General features: G+C 45.5%; 2 protein-coding genes across 3 annotated transcripts in view; one reads left to right on the top strand and one right to left on the bottom strand.

The window, feature by feature from the left end:
• Positions 1-4,074, top strand: part of LOC129851032 (leucine-rich repeats and immunoglobulin-like domains protein 1) — a 42,196-nt gene extending 38,122 nt beyond the window's left edge. Inside the window, 5 exon segments of the mRNA XM_055917195.1 lie at positions 935-1,348; positions 1,457-1,579; positions 1,727-1,990; positions 2,350-2,529; positions 2,532-4,074. Coding sequence (XP_055773170.1) covers positions 935-1,348; positions 1,457-1,579; positions 1,727-1,990; positions 2,350-2,529; positions 2,532-2,680 — 1,130 coding nt within the window. The 3' untranslated portion in view covers positions 2,681-4,074.
• Positions 4,075-5,039: 965 nt separating this feature from the next.
• LOC129851034 (S-adenosylmethionine mitochondrial carrier protein-like) overlaps positions 5,040-19,927 on the bottom strand; it is a 332,312-nt gene continuing 317,424 nt past the window's right edge. For both annotated transcript variants that reach the window (XM_055917201.1, XM_055917200.1), the window contains exons 7-10: positions 16,092-16,161; positions 13,775-13,839; positions 9,581-9,654; positions 5,040-5,416 (exon numbers count right to left, since the gene is read on the bottom strand). In XM_055917201.1, the coding sequence (XP_055773176.1) occupies positions 5,320-5,416; positions 9,581-9,654; positions 13,775-13,839; positions 16,092-16,161 (306 nt within the window). In that variant the 3' untranslated portion in view covers positions 5,040-5,319. The remainder of the gene's footprint in view (positions 5,417-9,580; positions 9,655-13,774; positions 13,840-16,091; positions 16,162-19,927) is intronic.

Below are 19,927 nucleotides of genomic sequence, written 5' to 3'. Positions count from 1 at the left end.
TAAGATGGCTAGGTGGGACAATCACTTCAGTCATAGTAAGTACATTTTTCCTCAATACAGTAGCTATCAGTAAAGTCAGAGCTAGTAAGGGGGGGGAGGCAAGTGCGAGTGTTAGTTCACAATTATTATTATTTCTAGAGCGCCTCCCACCAGTCTCCCCTGCCCTGTACATACATCACATTCATCTGGCCAGTTAGCATTCATGCATGCTTCCTACATAATGCTTCATGCCACCTAACTAACACACAGCCCTCAATGTTTGAGGATGCATGGCTTACCTTCACATGACCATAATATAGATACTAAGTCTAAAAAGGAAAGCTGAGTAAACTGCTCTAAAGCCAGCTGTAAACTGGTGAGCCTTGGTCCTAGAATGAAAAGCTTCTGGCAGCTGTGGCCTTCCTTTAAGTCAGAGGTCAGGGTAGGGGTCAGATGGGGGAGGGTGGGATAGAGGGACTTCACAGAGGGGTTTTTGTTAACCGTTCTCACCCCTCTCCTCAGGGTGGGAGGGAGACCGCAAGCCTCCATTCTCCTAGAGGGGCTTGTATTGGACGTGTAAGGGCTTGGTCTACAGCTATGTGAATTTGATGAGATCACATATAGTCAAGTACTGTAGATGTGTCTACTCTACCTTATGTAGTGCTTTTAGTCCAGAACAACTCCTCCCAGGGACACGAGATAGCAGCAGCACTCAGGAGTGGCTTTGTAATGTTTAGTCATGCATGTGGAAAGAAAAGCCAGAGCTGAGGCCCAGTCTGAAGAGGTGGAGTAGACCGAGTGAGATCATGGTGTTCTATATCACTCTGTGTTGAACAAAGCATAATGGACCATCACCAGTTGTCATTGTGTAGTTTGATGTTGAGTAGAGTTGGGATTGACCAGTCTGCTCTGGTGGGATGACTACACTTTGACCTGTGACCCCTCCCATCTACAGAGACGCCCCACCTGGCCCAGGAGCTGGAGAACCGTAGTGTGGTGGTGGGGGAGACTGTAGTCCTGCAGTGTAAGGCGCTAGGCAGCCCCTTACCCAAAATCACCTGGCTGAGGAACGACCAGCCCTTCCGCCCCTCCGACCGACACCACTTTACCCCCGGCAACCAGCTGCTGGTCATCGGCAGCGCCGCCGTAGAGGACGCTGGGAGGTACACGTGCGTCATGTCCAACAGGCTGGGCACAGAGCGCGCCCACAGCCAGCTGAGTGTCCGCCACCGTCACACCGCCTGCGCCGTCACGGTGGGCATCATCGTCATCGCTGTGGTGACTAGCATCGTGGTGACCTCTCTGGTGTGGGTGTGCATCATCTACCAGACACGCAAGAAGAGCGAGGAGTGCAGCGTCACCAACACAGGTGAGAGGGCGCTCATGTAGTTCTACTCATCACAGGGAATGGCTGTTCACCATCCATGTGTTGCGTTGGTGACCGTAGATTTTGCTGATGGTTTCTCTCCCCTCCCAGATGAGACCAACGTGCCCCCGGACGTCCCCAGCTACCTGTCCTCCCAGGGGACCCTCTCGGAGCGCCAGGATGTGTGTGTCCGTGTGGAGGCTAGTGGTGGACCTCTGCCCAACACACACACAGGTAGTGTGTTCAGTTTGGTTTCCATATGAACCTCCAATACTCACCCATGACTGATCAGTGAATGTTTTCTTTACATCGCCTCTAAATTCATGAAATTGTGGAAAAGGGTGGGTGTGGTAATAGTGACGTTCTCTCTGTCTGGTCTAGGTTACGGTGAGGCTGTAGTGTGTACAGAGTGTATGGAGAATGGGAATAGCTACTCCAAGTCAGACTCAGACTACCTCCCCCAGGGGCTGGGACCTGTTGGCCTAGAGTATCAACAACACCTCCACCACATGGACTACAGCGTACCTGTACCCTTAGGGGTGGACACAGGACACTACACCGCCTCCCTCTGCAACGGGACCACCAATGGAGTCAGAAGGGACGCCCAGCCACCTGCGTTTCCCAGAAACCACAACGACAGAAAAGGTAGAGTGCTCTTTCTATTCCACACTGTTGAGGACAGGATGAGGAATGGTAGAAATTATGTTATGGATGGAGCCCTTAGCTGTGTAGACCAGCCTCCCATGACAAATCACAGTGAAGGGAATTTGATGAAAAGCCGCATTGAGTTCCCGTCGCTGCCTGACTCAGAGGAGCAGGTCGGGTCTTGTCCCGGGATGCTGTACCTTTCGGCAAGGAACGGTCTGGGAGGAATTAGGGGTCAGAATTCCGATCCTTGCTTCATAATGTCAAATTAACAATATGGATGCAATCCATAGCCTTGAGCTCTGCACAGATAGGGGTCTTGATTGTGTGTTCTCTTCTCTCTCGGTGTTCCCTCCCAGATTCCTCAGTGAACAGGACGGGACAGACGACGTTAGTGTGCTCCCTTTCCCAAGAGGAGGCCTTCCACAAGCCGGTGAAACTCGGCCCCGTAACAAGCCAATACACACTGGACACAGACTGTGAGCCAGAGCTCAGACAGACTTTCCTCTCTAATGGACATGCTCCCAGAGCCTTCCAGAGCCATGCACCCCCCTCAGGAGAGCCAGTGACCAGCAGGCTCTCCCCACCCTGACACTAGCAGACTCACTAGCCCTGAGTGGACTTGTTCTTTGCACTGGGAACTGCTACCTCAAACAGAGAGGCCAAGAGCTGATCCTGTCCCCTGTTTGAACTAACGAGGCAGGAGCAGGGAGGGGCGTCTGGAGTTTTGAAGGCGGCGCTTGTGTGGGTGGTGTCCCGTCTGAGCTGTACATACTGAAAACCTTCTCCTGGGAGGTGCCAACCAATCTCAGCTCCTAAATGTGACTTGCATTTGAAGCATGCAAATGTAGAGTAATGTGTGAAAGAGAGAGAGCTATACCATTGGACAATTGACTGTACATAAGAGTTTTCATGTATATTATATAACTTTTACAAAGAGTATTTGAAATTATTCTGTGCATGACAAGGAACGGAGTGATGGTATTTTTTGTTGTCTTTAACAAGCCTTGTCAGCCTCTACCTACCTGCTACAACTGCCGTGCCTTATTGCATGATCAAAGAAACCACTAACCAGACTCTTAGTATAGCAGAGATGTGAGAGCTATCGGTACACTCTTTGTCATACCATGGAACACTTTATTGCACTTGAATGTTGTTTGACAAATGCAAACGCTGCCCATCATGGCCTTAAACCATAACTCATATTTTATGAAGGAAGGGCTTTGATTTGGGTACAACATGGAACAAGGGGGGTTTAGGTTTTGTATGTTTAAGCACTTTTGTACTACTCATACCCAATAGGAATGTAAGAATTCTTAGTCAGGAAACATGTCACATTTCTGACATTGGAATGTCAAGGTACTGACCACCACTGCCCTTCAGTTGGCTTTGGTTTAGGGACTACGTCCTCCACGGTGCCTCAGCTCCCATTTATTTTCATTTTTCTTTTGTTCAACTAAAGGCCCAGATCCTTTGAATTCACATTTGTCATGAATGTTGGTCCAATTTCTAAAATCATTAGTCCCCCCATCCCAATATGTTCAGCTATACCATGAACCTGCCATGCTGTAAAGGGAATGAGGAACTCGCACCAGGAGGCATTTTGAGACAGTTGTCACACTGTTGTTCACACAGGGAATGGCCAGTATTTAGCCTTTGTCATAGCACCACACATCGTCATCATTATGGTACTAGTACAACCTGTTTTAATCATTCAGGAACTATTGACTGGTACAAACAGAATCTCTTCATTTTATAAAACTGCTTACTGCTGGGAAACTTGTGAAATGTACTCTTGCCAAACCTAGGAAAAATGCCCCGTCTCTAGGCCAGGATACATTGAATGTCAGATTAAACAGAATTACATTTTCCAATGTATGCATTTTTTTTCTGTAAACACTTGCTATTTGCGGTATCAAAGGCTCAAATTGTTTGACATTTTAGCATATTCTTTAGAGAACAGGAATTCTAGATGGTCAGTCAGTTGTCATATCATCCCACGGGGTGACATGCAGTAATTTATTTCAATAAACTGAATCCATTGTACCAATGTTAAAGTTTAAACATTAAAGTGTCTAATAAAATCGTGGAGTGTGTTTTTCCTTGCTTTTGTGGTTCAATAATGTCTCAAATTAATAAGTGGGCCAGGCAAAGCAAAATGATATAGACTACTTGAATTAGGTTTGTCAAAAGTATTGACATCATTCATGTTGCTTCTGCCTCTATGCAAATACATTGGAGGTTCATCTCTAAAGCCAGGTTTTAATTGTAAATTATAGACTTGGATGAGGGACGTTGACTGACAGCCTCCAGGACAGGACTTAGCCCTCTGGTGTACCAACCAAATGTGTGACGGGCTGTGACAAACACTCCCACCTGTGTAACATTCATCTCCCTGTCGCTCTCCCAGGCTTTAATGGTCTTTACCTTCCCCCTCAACTGACATCTGAAGGACACAATGGGAGTTAATTACAAAACATGGCCTCAGTGTAAATTGACCTGTTTTTGGAAAAACTATTTTATATTCCAAGAAACATTTTGATGCTTGCTCAATACTCGATGTTCACCAATGCATTAGAGTAAAAGGTTCATCTATTCAGGATGTCCTGTTTTTAATACTAGGAAAAAAACGGTCAATTAAATTGTACATGTTTTAGTACTATCCCTTCGATGGAAGTTGGCTAAAATACATTGTCCATCCATCTGCATTAATGTGGCGACAGTTGTGACAAATCCTGTAGTAAATTAGTGTTTAATCCAGCAGAAACACATGCCCCATCTAGCACTGAGATGACAGCCTGCAGGTGGATGAGCTAATGATGCTTCCTCTCTAATAGGCTTTCTGAGCTGAGATACAGTATGTCTGAATGGCTCCCTGGTGGCTCTTCAATGCAGGTGGTTTTGTTCACCGTATTCCCATACTGAATAAGAGAGCAGTAACCTTGGACGGACAAACTACTGTGAGGTGATTATTCTACCATTTAACTACCCAGCTTTAGACAATGAACTGGAGAAAGCGGTGAAATTGAACAAAAATAATCACTAAGACTTTCATAGTGTAAAAATATGGCTTTTAATACCATTTCCACTCACATGGTCATACAGTGAAGATACTCGGCTCAGAGATATGCGATCCTTGCTGTTAAAATGGAATTCACTCAGTTAAACTCAATCTGCAGCGCACTGATGAGCAGGAACGCAGACCTCTGGGTAATGCGATCAGGGATGACTCACGCCAGGTGTCCCTCCTCGGGGCCAGTTCAGGCTGGGTCAGCATAGCACAGGGCCCTCTCCCACCTGCCCTCATCCCCAGGCCAGGGACAGGGTCTTTATAGCAGGGTGCGTCGGACCTTCTCATAAGCACCCAGGAAGATAAAACCTCCCAGACTGATGGACGTGACTCGAGGTATACTGCCAGAAAACAGACTGAAAAGACAGACAAAATTGCATCAGGTATTATGCAAGAGTAACATTTGACTAGGTCTTGTTCCATGTTTCTCTGCTAAGATGTATGTTCTGAGAAGGATTTCATGCTATTTTAGGGAGCAGGGGCCTATTAAGATGATCTAGAGTCAGTTTCAGAAGCTAAGGAACAGAAAAGCTGTTTCTGAGTCAGTTTTAGAAGCTAGGAGACTGGAGAGGCTGTTCTGAAGGCAAATTTAGAAGACAGGAGACTGGGGAGGATGATTTAGAGTCAGTTATTGAAGACAGGAGACTGGGGAGGATGTTTTTGAGTCCATTTTAGAAGACAGGGGAGTGGATTGGCTGTTTTAGAAGCTAGGGGAGTAGAAAGTTGTTTCAAAGAAAGTTTTAGAAGTTAGGGGACTCTCCAGACTGTTGATGTTGTGGAGGTCAGGGGATGGTGACAGGCCATGAGAGTACGCCAGTCTCCCAAGGCCCTTTTCCACACAGCTGTTTTGTGGATTACTGCTGAACCCCCTGATGGGCCTCCCTGGAGCTTGATCTGTCTGCTTGACTGATGGCCAGATGACATCCACACACGTCCCTCTGCTGTCCATCCGTGCGGCCGTCCAGCAACAGCCCCCTCAACTGGCTCAGCTCTCACACCCCGGATCAGCCCAGTCATTCCTCGGTCTCTTTTTCTCCCTCTCTCTTCTCCACTCTCTTGTACACACACTATAGCATTTACTCTCTCTCTCTCCCCACAGACAGGAAATATAATGGGTCCTATCCATTGGACTGTTTTGTTGCTTACTGAGAACCCCCACTGCCACTACGCCCCTACACTCCTCGGTCGGTTTGTCGATCTGTCTCTGCTCTGGCCAGCAGCTCGAACTGCTCTCAGTGCCTTGGATGCTCCAGGGCTGACCTACGTAACACAACAGGCCCCAGAGGCCTGGGACACCTGTGGGGGCTGTGGTGAGGTTTTATGGCCCTCCATTTAGAAATGGGGTCACAAATGGTCTAACCGCTAATACATCAATTTTGTCAACTGCAAATCTGTACAAGGTGCCAAGCACGTCAGGGATCTCTCAACTATCCCAGCCATTTACAGAACTGCACGTTTAGGAATGCTGCTAGTCGGATCGGGTGTTTCGGAGAGGCTGCGCTCGTGTGTGTGTGTGAGCGCGTGTGGGTGTGTAAATGCTTAAGCTGGAACAAATGAGCAAGGGGACATTTCTCGAAGCTTGTCATCCTGCCCTTCAGTTTGCTCTTTGCAGAGTTATCACCCTCGACTGAAATAGAAGTTAACACCCACTATGTGTGAATCTCAACCTTTTCCATCACACGTGTTATATATCAAAATACAGTTCTTTTTGAAATGTTCATGTGGTAGGCTGCCAGTGCCTGACTGAAGCCAATGTTGTTCCTAACAACAAGCCAAGGAAAGCAATAGACAGAAAATAATGTCCCATTATCAGTATCTGCCCATGTGAAAGATTGTTTTGGCAATGGGTCAGCACAGTTCTTAAAGCGTTCTAAGACTCTAAATTCTCCAGACCACCTCCACGTGTTCTGGCTCACAACAGTGTGTCACTTCCTGTCTGGGAGAAGCACCACCTGTGGAACAAGATGGCTGAACTTCTCCCATAAACCCCTGGGGCTCGCTGACTCACTGACATCAGCAGCCCGCCAGCCACACAGATCAGTCAGGCCCTGATCACCAGCCAATCACCTCACAGCCTCCTAACCTCACAGCCTAAAATACCCCGAGTCCTCAGCAGGAGAGAGAGCTGCTCATCACAGGCTTTGGTCTTAATCATGTTGAGAACCAGTGGTCTTAGATACACCACATGTCTTAATCTCCTTTAAATCAGGAGCACTTTTCTTCTCATTAATGATCTGCTCAAAGGAGATGCATCACTTCACCTTCATCTGCACTAATGTGAAAGAAGTGGACAGTAGTCACTCACCATTAGAGCTTTCACCTCCTATGAAGTGACTATGGTGGAAGCCGTTGCATAAAGGAGAACAGGCGGTATAGTTGACAGGTAAACACACAATATGCTTCTGTTTGGGTTTCCTCCTACGAGTAGACCAAGGTTGGGGTCAAGTCAGAATTTAATTAAATTCAAACAATGAATTTGAATTGGCCACGCACTACAGGAAGCAGAATTTGAATTGAATTTGAATGGAAGGAAGTACACTTGAATTCAAAGCAATTCAAGTGAGACATGAATCTCATTAATTTGACAAATATTTTGCCACTGATTAATGCAAAGAATACAATCAATACATTTTATTATAACTCAAAGATGTCAAACAGTATTTTTCTTTGTCATGAAATGTTATATTGTTCCCTTCCATACTGCAGTGTTTTTTCTGATATTTAAAAGGGAATTATGAATTATTATAGAAAACCCATAACATGATCCTAGAATGTTTCAACCTTATGCTACATGGTATTGGTAACCATACATGGAGGTCAAAATAAAAATGTCTATGGTGATGTGTAGAATAAATAAGCCATTTGAATTTCATTAAATTAAATTCTACTTCCTTTAATTCACATTCTATTTAAATTCTTCACCAGTGGGTTGTGGCCAATTCAAAATCAATTAAAATTCAAGAATTGAATTGGAATTAAAATGCAATTTGCAATTCAATTCAGAATTGACCCCAACCCTGGAGCAGACAGTTGGGTTCAAAGTCTGAGCAGTAGGGTTAGGTCATGCGAAGTTGAGTGGACTTGCTGAACTCAGGTTTACATTGTTTTGGCGTGTTTCAGCTTCATTCTGGTTGGTGTGGGGAGGTCCTGGCTGTCGATCTGTTTTGGTTAGTGTGGTGAGGAGGTGTGTAACGTTGGTCTAACCCAGTTGTAAGGCAGACAGGCAGGGCTCGGCAGGGCTCTGGTGCACAGCAAACAGATGGAAGCACTTTATGGCTTCACTAGACTGCAATTGGGCCTATTACCATAATTAAAGCTTTAAAGCCCCAGCCCCGGCGTAACTGCCAAGTTTTTTCCCTATGGAATCACGACACTGCTTTTCCTTCCTCTGGTTGTCCCAGAGAGACTGTGTGTATCACTATCAGGGGAAGGCATTTGGGGAACTCCATGTTGTACGGTTTATTATGCTTGCTCCTTCAGCTGTACAGAAAACCTCCCTCTGCAGCTATCTTATCAGTAAACCAAGAGTTAGAGAAGAGAAGGAAAAAAAGACCAGAAAAAGAGAGACAAAATATCAAAGAAAACAGGGAACATCAAATAATACTCCTTCAATTAGGGGCGGGTTGTCGAGGCAGCTGGGAGGCTTAGGGTAGAGACTTTTCTACAAGGGATCCCTCTGTATGACGGCTTCATGAGCATAAGAGCCATTCAATAACAAGCCCACCCCGTCCCTGGTCTTCTCTCTCCCCAGCCGAGTGTGTTGAAGCCCACCCCGTCCCTGGTCTTCTCTCTCCCCAGCCGAGTGTGATTAAGGAACTACCCGGGGGTTATTAAACAGCCAGTTAATGTTGAATCAGAACCTCTTCCCAACATAATTGCACTCTCTGATTAGATTCCATTACTGCAGCCTACTCAAACAATCTCTGATAGTGCCTGAGAGACTGTTTTTGGCACCACCCCAAACCAAATCTGCTATTAACATCAGGACCTGTATATCTTAACTAAATGATGGCTGCTCATACACACCAGACTATTATTCACAGGGCTGTTTGGTTTAGGGCTGGCATGCCATCATTCCCTCCTGACCTGGCCTTTTCATTAGGAGATGTCATAAACACATCACACATTCAGCTCCACACATAAACCGTACCGTTGGCCCTACTAATGTCTTAATCAATAGGACTATTCAGAAAAGTTATGTCTCTTGGAAAGCTCTTAATTCAAATTTTTCAGGTTTCTGCGCTGAATTTATGTCCCCTGACTAGTGTTCCTACCAGCAGGCAAACCTGATTATGTGAAGAACTGTAGGACTTTAAATCAGATAATGCAAAGTAAAAAAAAATGTAAAGGCTAAGAGAAATGGTTTAAGATTTTTAAAAACACAGTCTTTCAACAATAGAAAGGGGAAGGGGATACCTAGTCAGAGACACTTGTTGAAATGTGTACATAGGTACAAAAGGCTACCCCAGCCTAGTCCTCAGGTTCCCCCAGAACAGCAGCGTGTGATGGGCCATACTTACCCCGTCAAGCCCCTAGTCTTCCACACATCTAACAGCACCAGTGGGATGTTTCCACTCGCTGTACTAGTCCCAGCCTAAGAGAGAGAGAGAAAGAACAAATAAGAGACGTGACGATAGATGGATAGTCTCCTCCACTTCCTGCCACTTGGACAGACACCCTGTTTAGTCTTCATCTCCCATCCAACCTCCTCCCACTCCTCCCCACACAGACATCGGTGGCAACACAGGTGACACCCATAACCACCCACCGCCCACACTCCACCTGTTGCAGTTTTATGCCAGAGGTCTTGATTGGGGGGAGTGGGATCAGGATTGGGGAGTGGGAGAAGTAGTTAAGCTTGAGGGGGGGAGGGACTAGCGTGGCAAGAGGAATGGGAGGGTGATTAAAGAGAGGAGGGGAAGTGAAGGGTGGGGTGCGGGGTTAGCATAACTGCTGCCTGGACTGTAAATCACCCTGTGTGTTTTTGTGTGCCCAGCAGTATTTGTTTTTGTATTTATTATGGATCCCCATTAGCTGCTACCTAAGCAGCAGCGACTCTTCCTGGGGTCCAGCAAAATTAAGGCAGTTTATACAAGTTTAAAAACATTACAATACATTCACAGATTTCACAACACACTGTGTGCCCTCAGGCCCCTACTCCACCACTACCACATATCTACAGTACTAAATCCATGTGTATGTATAGTGCGTATGTTATCGTGTGTGTGTATGCATGTGTCTGTGGCAATGCTTGTGTTGCTTTACAGTCCACGCTGTTCCATAATCTGTTTTTTATCTGTTTTTTTTCAATCTAATTTTACTGCTCGTGTCAGTTACTTGATGTGGAATAGAGTTCCATGTAGTCATGGCTCTATGTAGTACTGTGTGCCTCCCATAGTCTGTTCTGGACTTGGTGACTGTGAGGACATTGTGGACTGTGAAGAGACATGTCTTGTGGGGTATGAATGGGCATCCGAGCTGTGTGCCAGTAGTTTAGACAGACAGCTCGGTGCATTCTACCTCTCATAAATAAAAGTAGTGATGAAGTCAATCTCTCCTCCACTTTCAGCCAGGAGAGATTGACCTGCATATTATTAATATTAGCTGTCTGTGTACATCCAAGGACCAGCCGTGCTGCCCTGTTCTGAGCCAATTGCACTTTTCCTAAGTCCTTTTTTGTGGCACCTGACCACAGGACTGAACAGTAGTCAAGGTGTGACAACACTAGGGCCTGTAGGACCTGCCTCGTTGATAGTGTTGTTAAGAAGGCAGACCATCGCTTTATAATAGACAGACTTCTCCCCATCTAAGCTACTACTGCATCAATTTATTTTGACCATGACAGTTTACAATCTAGGGTTACTCCAAGCACTTTAGTCATCTCAACTTCCTCAATTTCCACATGATTTATTACAAGATTTAGTTGAGGTTTAGGGTTTAGTGAGTGTTTTGTTCCAAATACAATGCTTTTAGCTTCAGAAATATTTAGGTCTAACTTATTCCTTGCCACCCACTCTGAAACTAACTGCAGCTCTTCATTGAGTGTTGCAGTCATTTCAGTCACTGTAGTAGCTGACATGTACAATGTTGAGTCATTCGCATACATAGACACTCTGGCTTTACTCAAAGTCAGTGGCATGTCGTTAGTAAAAATTGCAAGGGGCCTAAACAGCTACCCTGGGGAATTCCTGATTCTAACTGGCTTATATTTGAGAGGCTTTCATTAAAGTGTTCTGTTAGACAGGTAACTCTTTATCCAGATTATAGCAGGTGGTGTAAAGACATAACACATACGTTTTTTCCAGCAGCAGACTATGATCGATAATGTCAAAAGCTGTAATGAAGTCTAACAAGACAGCCCCCACAATCATTTTATCATCAACTTCTCTCAGCCAATCATCAGTCATTTGTGTAAGTGCTTTGCTTGTTGAGTGTCCTTCCCAATAAGCATGCCGAACTTCTGTTGTCAATTTGTTCACTGTGAAATAGCATTGTATCTGGTCAAACACAATTTTTTCCAGAAGTTTACTAAGGGTTTGTAACAGTCTGATTGGTTGGCTATTTGAGCCAGTAAATGGGGCTTTACTATTCTTGGGCAGCGGAATGACTTTAGCTTCCCTCCAGGCCTGAGGGCACACGCTCTCTAGTAGGCTTAAATTGAAGATGTGGCAAATAGGAGTGGCAATATCGTCTGCTATTATCCGCAGTAATTTTCCATCCAGATTGTCAGACCCCGGTGGCTTGTCATTGTTGACTGACAACAATCATTTTTTCACCTCTTCTACACTGACTTTACGGAATTCAAAAGTACAATTCTTGTCTTTCATAATTTTGTCTGATATACTTGGATATGTAGTGACAGCGTTTGTTGCTGGCATGTTATCCCTAAGTTTGCTTATCTTGCCAATGAAAAGTAATTAAAGTAGTTTGCAATATCAGTGGGCTTTGTGATGAATGAGCCATCTGATTCAATGAATAAGGAGTCAAGTTGGCTTTTTCCCCCAAAATGTTATTTAAGTTGCCCCAAAGCTTTTTACTATCATTCTTTATATAATTTACCTTTAATTCACAGTGTAGTTTATTTTAATTTAGTTTAGTCACATGATTTCTTAATTTGCAGTATGTTTGCCAATCAGTTGGGCTGCAAGACTTAATTGCCATACCTTTTGCCTCATCCCTCTCAACCATACAATTTTTCAATTCCTCATCAATCCAAGGGGATTTAACAATTTTTACAGTCATTTTCTTAATGGATGCATACTTAGTAACAGTAGTTTCATAAATGTGTCAAGTGCAGCGTCTGGTTGCTCCTCATTACACACCACAGACCAGCAAATATTCTTTACATCATCAACATATGAATCACAATAAAACTTAGTGTATTACCTCTTATACACTACATTAGGCCCAGCCTTTGGAACTTTGGTATTCCTAGATATGGCTATTATATTGTGATCACTACATCCTATGGATTTGGATACTGCTTTAAAGCAAATATCTGCAGCGTTAGTAAATATCTTCAGGAATCAGAGGACACAGTGCTGTTTGCCAGGCTGTGGGCAGTGCAGCATGGTAAGAGTCCTGTTCTGTGTTTTTCTAGGTCCTGCTGGCCACTGAGGAACAGTCCGAGCAGTCTCTCTGAGCCAGCAGCCAGCAGAACCACCCCTGTCCCAGCCAACTGACCCACCCCTGTCCCAGCCAGCAGACAAGACCCACCCCTGGCTCTGACTTTTCTTCTGGAACAGGAGGAAACTAATGTGACAAGCTTCAACACCGCCATATCCCATCAACAGCCCTCCTCCCCTCCACCCCCACTTCTCTTCACCCCACACCTCAGTCCTGTCTGGGCTTGTGCAACAGGCGTTCAGGGCCCCGGTGAGGTAAAGAAGGGAAATTAACTACCATGGGTGATCTTATGTGGGGTTTTATAGAGTCAGAAAATGCTCCATTGTGTGTTTTAGCACTAAAAACATGAATTAATGTAACAACTAGATAATATTATGTCAATAAAATCCCAAGCGACCTCACCCCTAACTCTATAACCCCTGCTAAAACATGTTTATGGCAAATGTTTTGACACATCATACAACATTGGTTTCACCATCTTCACACAAGACGCCACGTCTAACCAACTAAAGTGTTACAGAGTAAAAAAGTAGTATCTCATTTGTCTTCGCAGAGAACAAAAAGCACAGAACACTTTGTCTTATCCAAGGACACAACGACAGGGCTCAACTGAACTCACAACACCCCCACTAACATAACACAGAGAGACACAGTCAGACAAACACAGGAGCTAGCAGAGTAAACGCATGATATACCAGGACAGGCAGAGCAGAGCTAGGCTAACACAATGACACAAGCCTTCTGTTCCTGCTCTCTCAGAGAGATGAGAGGCCTGTCTGTCCGTTCCATTGGAAACTACTCTGGCCTGTCCAGATGTACTACAGCTAACATTAAACATGAACACAAACATGTCCACAGAACACTGTCCATTCAACGCTGGGCTGTGGAGAACACAGAGGGAATGTGTGTGTCACCACTGTCCATACTCTGTTGTTCTCCATGGCAGTGTGTCTCTGCTGAGCTTTGTCTACATTACAGAACTGCAGTTCACTGTGGGGCTTTCTGTCTGTGAGGCGTCACTCAGCAGACAGACAGTGTTGAACAGTCCTGTAGCTGGCCCGGCCTGGGTTAGCTTGATTGGGCCTTACCTTGGCCAACATGATCCTGGTCTTAGCCACATCCAGGGGAGTGGTGACGAACGCTGCTATTCCACCTGGAAACGCAACGAATAACACACACACACACACACACACACACACACACACACACACACACACACACACACACACACACACACACACACACACACACACACACACACACACACACACACACGCAAACAAACAAAATGAGTGCACTGCAAACATTTCTGTTCTGTAATGACAAAATACACTCTTATGACCTTTTTGACATCAAAATAATAGTTAGCTACATTTCATGATTCAATGGGATACATTGACACTCTCAAAGATGTTTCCCCAATACAGTTCCATTCCTAGACCAGACCCACTATTCCTCACACACCGTCAGTCAGGCCCACGCCTCACTAAACACTACACACACAGGGACTATCCCCACACACTGTCGGTCTGTCTGTCTCTGTCTGTCAGTCTCACCCCCCCTCCTCCCACCCCGGCTGCTTTTCTTTATGCAGCGCTACAGGAGCGGTCACCCCCCCACCCGCTATCTAAACCCAGGCCAAGTTTGGAGGCCCACACTCTGAAGGTTCCAGGGGTGTCCCCACTGAGAGGAGAGGAGGGGGAGGAGAGTGCCAAAACCTCTACACCCTCTCAGTGTCTGTCTGTCTGACTGACTATCGTCCAGACTACATTACATAGCAACTGCTGTCAGGGACATAATGGGCTACTGAAGAGCAGTGAGGGAGAGGAGCTGATGCTTGGCCATGTAACTGTCATACATTTAAATGTTATAAGAGGTTTCCAATAACCATCTCTATATGCTTTGGGACTTTTACCATTGTTGTAAGCACTGTTCTGAGAATGAGTATGGATTTGACTAGCTGGGAGTATGTCGCTGACTTCTCGGACTTTTGATTTTCCCAACCCTCACCAAGTATACTCTTGTAGACGCTGTGTTGATAAAACATACTGGATTCTACGATACTTGGGTATCCCTCAAAGCATTTGGTATCCATGCAAATCTAATAAGCCGGGTCGCTTTGGGATCTAGAACTGGTGTAAAATCACATGATGTGATCGACATTACAAGCAAGGTTAAATACAAAATCAGTCAATTAAGTAAAAATCTGTCAATTACGTAAAATCAGTCAATTAAGTAATCCAGTTTAGTGGTCTGGCAATGAAAGTGTCGATTCAACAGGCGGTTCATAGAAGATAAGAGACCGTGCCATTATGTGTCTCTTAGCCTTCCACACAAGTAGAGGAATATATGAAGTGTGACTATTTCCTATGCTGACTGGATCACACATACTTTATAAGGCATGATGTGGGGAAGTCGAGTGAAACCTGAGCATCCCTCTTGGTCCTCTGTTGTGTGGGGAAATCAACTCAACTCAGACTCAGAGATTACACCGTCTCCCCCTCTGTCATTCTGGCTTTCTCTCTCCTCCCCCATCTATTCTACCTCCTCTCTTATTCCATCTCTACTCCTCACCTCTCAATTTCTCTCCCTCTACTACACCCCCCATCTTTCCTCTCTCTCTCCTCTCCCCCTCCAACTGCCCTTCCACCCCCCCTCTCCCCCCCCAGTGTGTGTTTGCTCCAGGTGGGGTGGCTTGTGGCCATGTCTATGGTCCTCAGGGTGCAGTGTCCTCAGCCCCAGCCCTCAGCTCCTACAAATCTGCTTTTTGTCTGGCCTGTCACACAGACTAAAGAGTTATGGCCCAACTGTCTCCCTTTCTCTCTTCGTCTCTCTCTCTCTTTGTCTCTGTATCCATATCTCTCTCTCTGTTACTCATGTACTCTCTCACACTCTCCACCTCTCTTTTGCTCACTATTTTGTCCCCCCTCCCTCTCGGTTTCTCTCTCTCTCTGCCTGAGACCGCTTCAAGCCTCATTGCTCAGGATGTCAGACAGCTGCATGGGCCCCAGTGCCGAGGGCGGGCCCTTCTCCCCCCTCCTGGACTCCCCTCCTCCTTTCTTCCATTCCCCTGATGCTCATCTGTGCTGAGGCACAACACTGAAACCTGGCCCTCTATGTGTGCAGCACTTACTGACAGAGTGAGTCAATCGACCAATAACTTTACCTCTATCTACAGCAAAAACATTAGATCAATCAAAAGTGCTTTCTCTTTTTTCAACGGTCTCTTGTCTTTCCAGGCCTGTGACGCAGGTAAAAGACACTGTGCCAACTGAGGCAACCGGTGTAGAATTCTTCAGGAATGTGGCTTGGTTAAACTTTCTATATTCCTGGCCCTCTACCATCCAACCTCCTCTCCGTCCCTCCCTCTCTGCCTTTCCCAAAGCAGCATATAATCCTCTGCACCTGCAAAAGCTCCGCACACTGCAGCCTGCCAAGAGTAGAGTGTGTGACCTTGCCTCCATGACCACTGAGTCTGAGAGGAGAGAGAAAGGAGAGAAAGAGAGATAGCGAGAGGGAGAAAGAGGGAGAAGAGGGGGTGGTTATTCAAGTTATCAGACGCATTAAAAACACATCCCAAACCTCATCGGAATCGGCCTGGGGCTGGGAACCAAACTGCGCGGCTATTTCTGTGTTCCCTTCGCCATCTCCAGAATGATGTAATTCGCTCTTTTCCCAAGCACATTACAGGACAGAAAGAGAGGGGGAAGGGGAAAGGGAAAGACAAGAAAAAAGTGCAGTAAAGGTCCCCAAAACTTCTCTGCTCAGCAGAAGAGCCCTGGCTAATAAAGTTATGCTGTACTCATATGTGAACTAATTGACTCTGTCAGTAGAGAAGAGAAGCTAAGCTCTGTTATTTGAACATGTTCATGGGGGTTAGGTCTCATCCAAGTGAAGAGGGAACAGAATGGACCCAGCTGAAGAGAGCTGTCTGCAGTCTATACTATCATGCCAAATGTGGAAGAAACAACATTTGTTCAATATTCACCATGGAGCTTATGGAGTTATATTCACCATGGAGCTTATGGAGTTATATTCACCATGGAGCTTATGGAGTTATATTCACCATGGAGCTTATGGAGTTACAGTGGGGAGATTTTGCAGGTTTTCCTACTTACAAAGCATGTAGAGGTCTGTCATTTTTATCATAGGTACACTTCAACTGTGAGAGTCGGAATCTAAAACAAAAATCCAGAAAATCACATTGTATGATTTTTAAGTAATTAATTTGCATTTTATTGCATGACATAAGTATTTGATACATCAGAAAAGCAGAACTTAATATTTGGTACAGAAACCTTTGTTTGCAATTACAGAGATCATACGTTTCCTGTAGTTCTTGACCAGGTTTGCACACACTGCAGCAGGGATTTTGGCCCACTCCTCCATACAGACCTTCTCCAGATCCTTCAGGTTTAGGGGCTGTCGCTGGGCAATACGGACTTTCAGCTCCCTCCAAAGATTTTCTATTGGGTTCAGGTCTGGAGACTGGCTAGGCCACTCCAGGATCTTGAGATGCTTCTTACGGAGCCACTGCTTAGTTGCCCTGGCTGTGTGTTTCGGGTCGTTGTCATGCTGGAAGACCCAGCCACGGCCCATTTTCATTGCTCTTACTGAGGGAAGGAGGTTGTTGGCCAAGATCTCACGATACATGGCCCCATCCATCCTCCCCTCAATACGGTGCAGTCGTCCTGTCCCATTTGCAGAAAAGCATCCCCAAAGAATGAAAATCACATTGTATGATTTTTAAGAAATTCATTTGCATTTTATTGCATGACATAAGTATTTGATCACCTACCAACCAGTAACTTCTCTCACAGTTGAAGTGTACCTATGATAAAAATTACAGACCTCTACATGCTTTGTAAGTAGGAAAACCTGCAAAATCGGCAGTGTATCAAATACTTGTTCTCCCCACTGTATATTCACCATGGAGCTTATGATGTTGGATCAGCTCAGGACTCTGTGTTCCATATTTCTGTGTTTATGTTCAAATATTGTGGCAGAAGGCACTATCTGGGCTAACGTCATATAAAACAGGTTGGACTGGAACCCCAACTAATTACACAATACCTCACCGCTAGCTAATTACACAACCTATACTTGTCTTGTTTGGGGTTTCCTAGCTGCTGCTATAAAACAACCATCATGCCATCCTTTCCCTCTCTCCGCAACATTGGTGAGCATGGCAGGTCTGAATGCTGTTTGGTTGTGTTGGATTCTGGTGTAGAGTTCTGGATGTAGTTGGGCTGCAGGTTCGGCCCAAGGCTGACAGATAATTGCTGGTCCTTCTTGAAAACACATTGTAACAGTTTGGTTGTCATAGAACAGACGAAGCAGGGATGATTTCATAAAGGGGCAGGCAATTGAGGAACAGTATGGAATAATTACAAATAAACTTAGCAAAAAAAGAAATGTCCCTTTTCGGGACCCTGTCTTTCAAGGAGGCATGAGGACTGCAGATGTGGCCAGGGCAATAAATTGCAATGTCTGTACTGTGAGACGCCTAAGACAGCGCTGCAGGGAGGACAGAACGGACAGCTGATCATCCTCGCAGTGGCAGACCACGTGTAACAACACCTGCACAGGATCGGTACATCCGAACATCACACCTGCGGGATAGGATGGCAACAACAACTACCAGAGTGACACCAGAAACGCACAATCCCTCAATCAGTGCTCAGACTGTCCGCAATAGGCTGAGAGAGGCTGGACTGAGGGCTTGTAGGCCTGTTGTAGGCAGGTCCTCACCAGACATCACCGGCAACAACGTCGCCTATGAGCACAAACCCACCGTCGCTGGACCAGACAGGACTGGTAAAAAGTGCTCTTCACTGATGAGTCACGGTTTTGTCTCACCAGGGGTGATGGTCGGATTCGCGTTTATCGTCGAAAGAATGAGTGTTACACCGAGGCCTGTACTCTGGAGCGGGATTAATTTGAAGGTGGAGGGTCCGTCATGGTCTGGGGCGGTGTGTCACAGCATCATCGGACTGAGCTTGTTGTCATTGCAGGCAATCTCAACGCTGTGCGTTACAGGGAAGACATCCTCCTCCCTCATGTGGTACCCTTCCTGCAAGCTCATCCTGACATGACCCTCCTGCATGACAATGCCACCAGCCATACTGCTCGTTCTGTGCGTGATTTCCTGCAAGACAGTAATGTCAGTGTTCTGCCATGACCAGCGAAGAGCCCGGATCTCAATCGCATTGAGCAAGTCTGGGACCTGTTGGATCGGAGGGTGAGGGCTAGGGCCATTGCCCCCAGAAATGTGCAGGAACTTGTAGGTGCCTTGATGGAAGAAGGGGGTAACATCTTAGAGCAAGAACTGGCAAATCTGGTGCAGTCCATGAGGAGATGCACTGCAGTACATAATGCAGTTGGTGGCCACACCAGATACTGACTCTTACTTTGATTTTGACCCCCCCCCTTTGTTCAGGGACACATTATTCCATTTCTGTTAGTCACACGTCTGTGGAACTTGTTCAGTTTATGTCTCAGTTTTTGAATCTTGGTATGTTCATACAAATATTTACACATGTAAAGTTTGCTGAAATTAAACGCAGTTGACAGTGAGGATGTTTCTTTTTTTGCTGAGTTTTTTAACCTTCCTGCTAACTTAATCTCTAGCATACATGATCTCTATCTAACACACACACGCACGCACGCACGCGCGTATACTCACACGTTCAAACGTAAACACACATGTAGATTTGGGAGCGCAGGGAGAGGATGTGTCATATTTATTCCATTAGGTTGCAGATTGAAAGGGAGACTTTGTTTTCCACATCAAAGGCCTGCATGGTGGGAAGCCTCTCCACTTCTCCCTCCTGAATGACTAATAAGAGGGAAATCTGCCTGGTCAAAATAGACCTACCTCATCCTCCTTCTACTGTGTGTGTCTACTGTGTGTGTGGTGTAGACTTATGTGGTGATGGACATGTTTGTAATAAGCTATGTTGGTTTGGTGGGCTATGGGAGGAAGACAGTGTGTGTGTTGGGGATGTTTATATGGATCTGGTGGTTAAAAGGTACGTAGTGTTGGTTTGCTGATTGCTCTGGCTCATTTGTTGAGTGAATTCGATTGACATTGGGGGCTAAATCCTAACTTGTGAAATGTGTGTGCAAGTTTAACATAAAATCATGCATTGATGTCAGTGAGATATTAGCATGAACGTTTGAGTTGCGTGTAGCTACATTTCTTAGTATAGATTGATCTCATAGCATGTTAATGGGATGAG

This window comes from Salvelinus fontinalis, chromosome 3 (genome assembly GCF_029448725.1).
Source record: "Salvelinus fontinalis isolate EN_2023a chromosome 3, ASM2944872v1, whole genome shotgun sequence".
Lineage (NCBI taxonomy): Eukaryota > Metazoa > Chordata > Actinopteri > Salmoniformes > Salmonidae > Salvelinus > Salvelinus fontinalis.
Note: the sequence above shows the minus strand (reverse complement) of the source record. Positions and strands in the feature narration are given on the sequence as shown.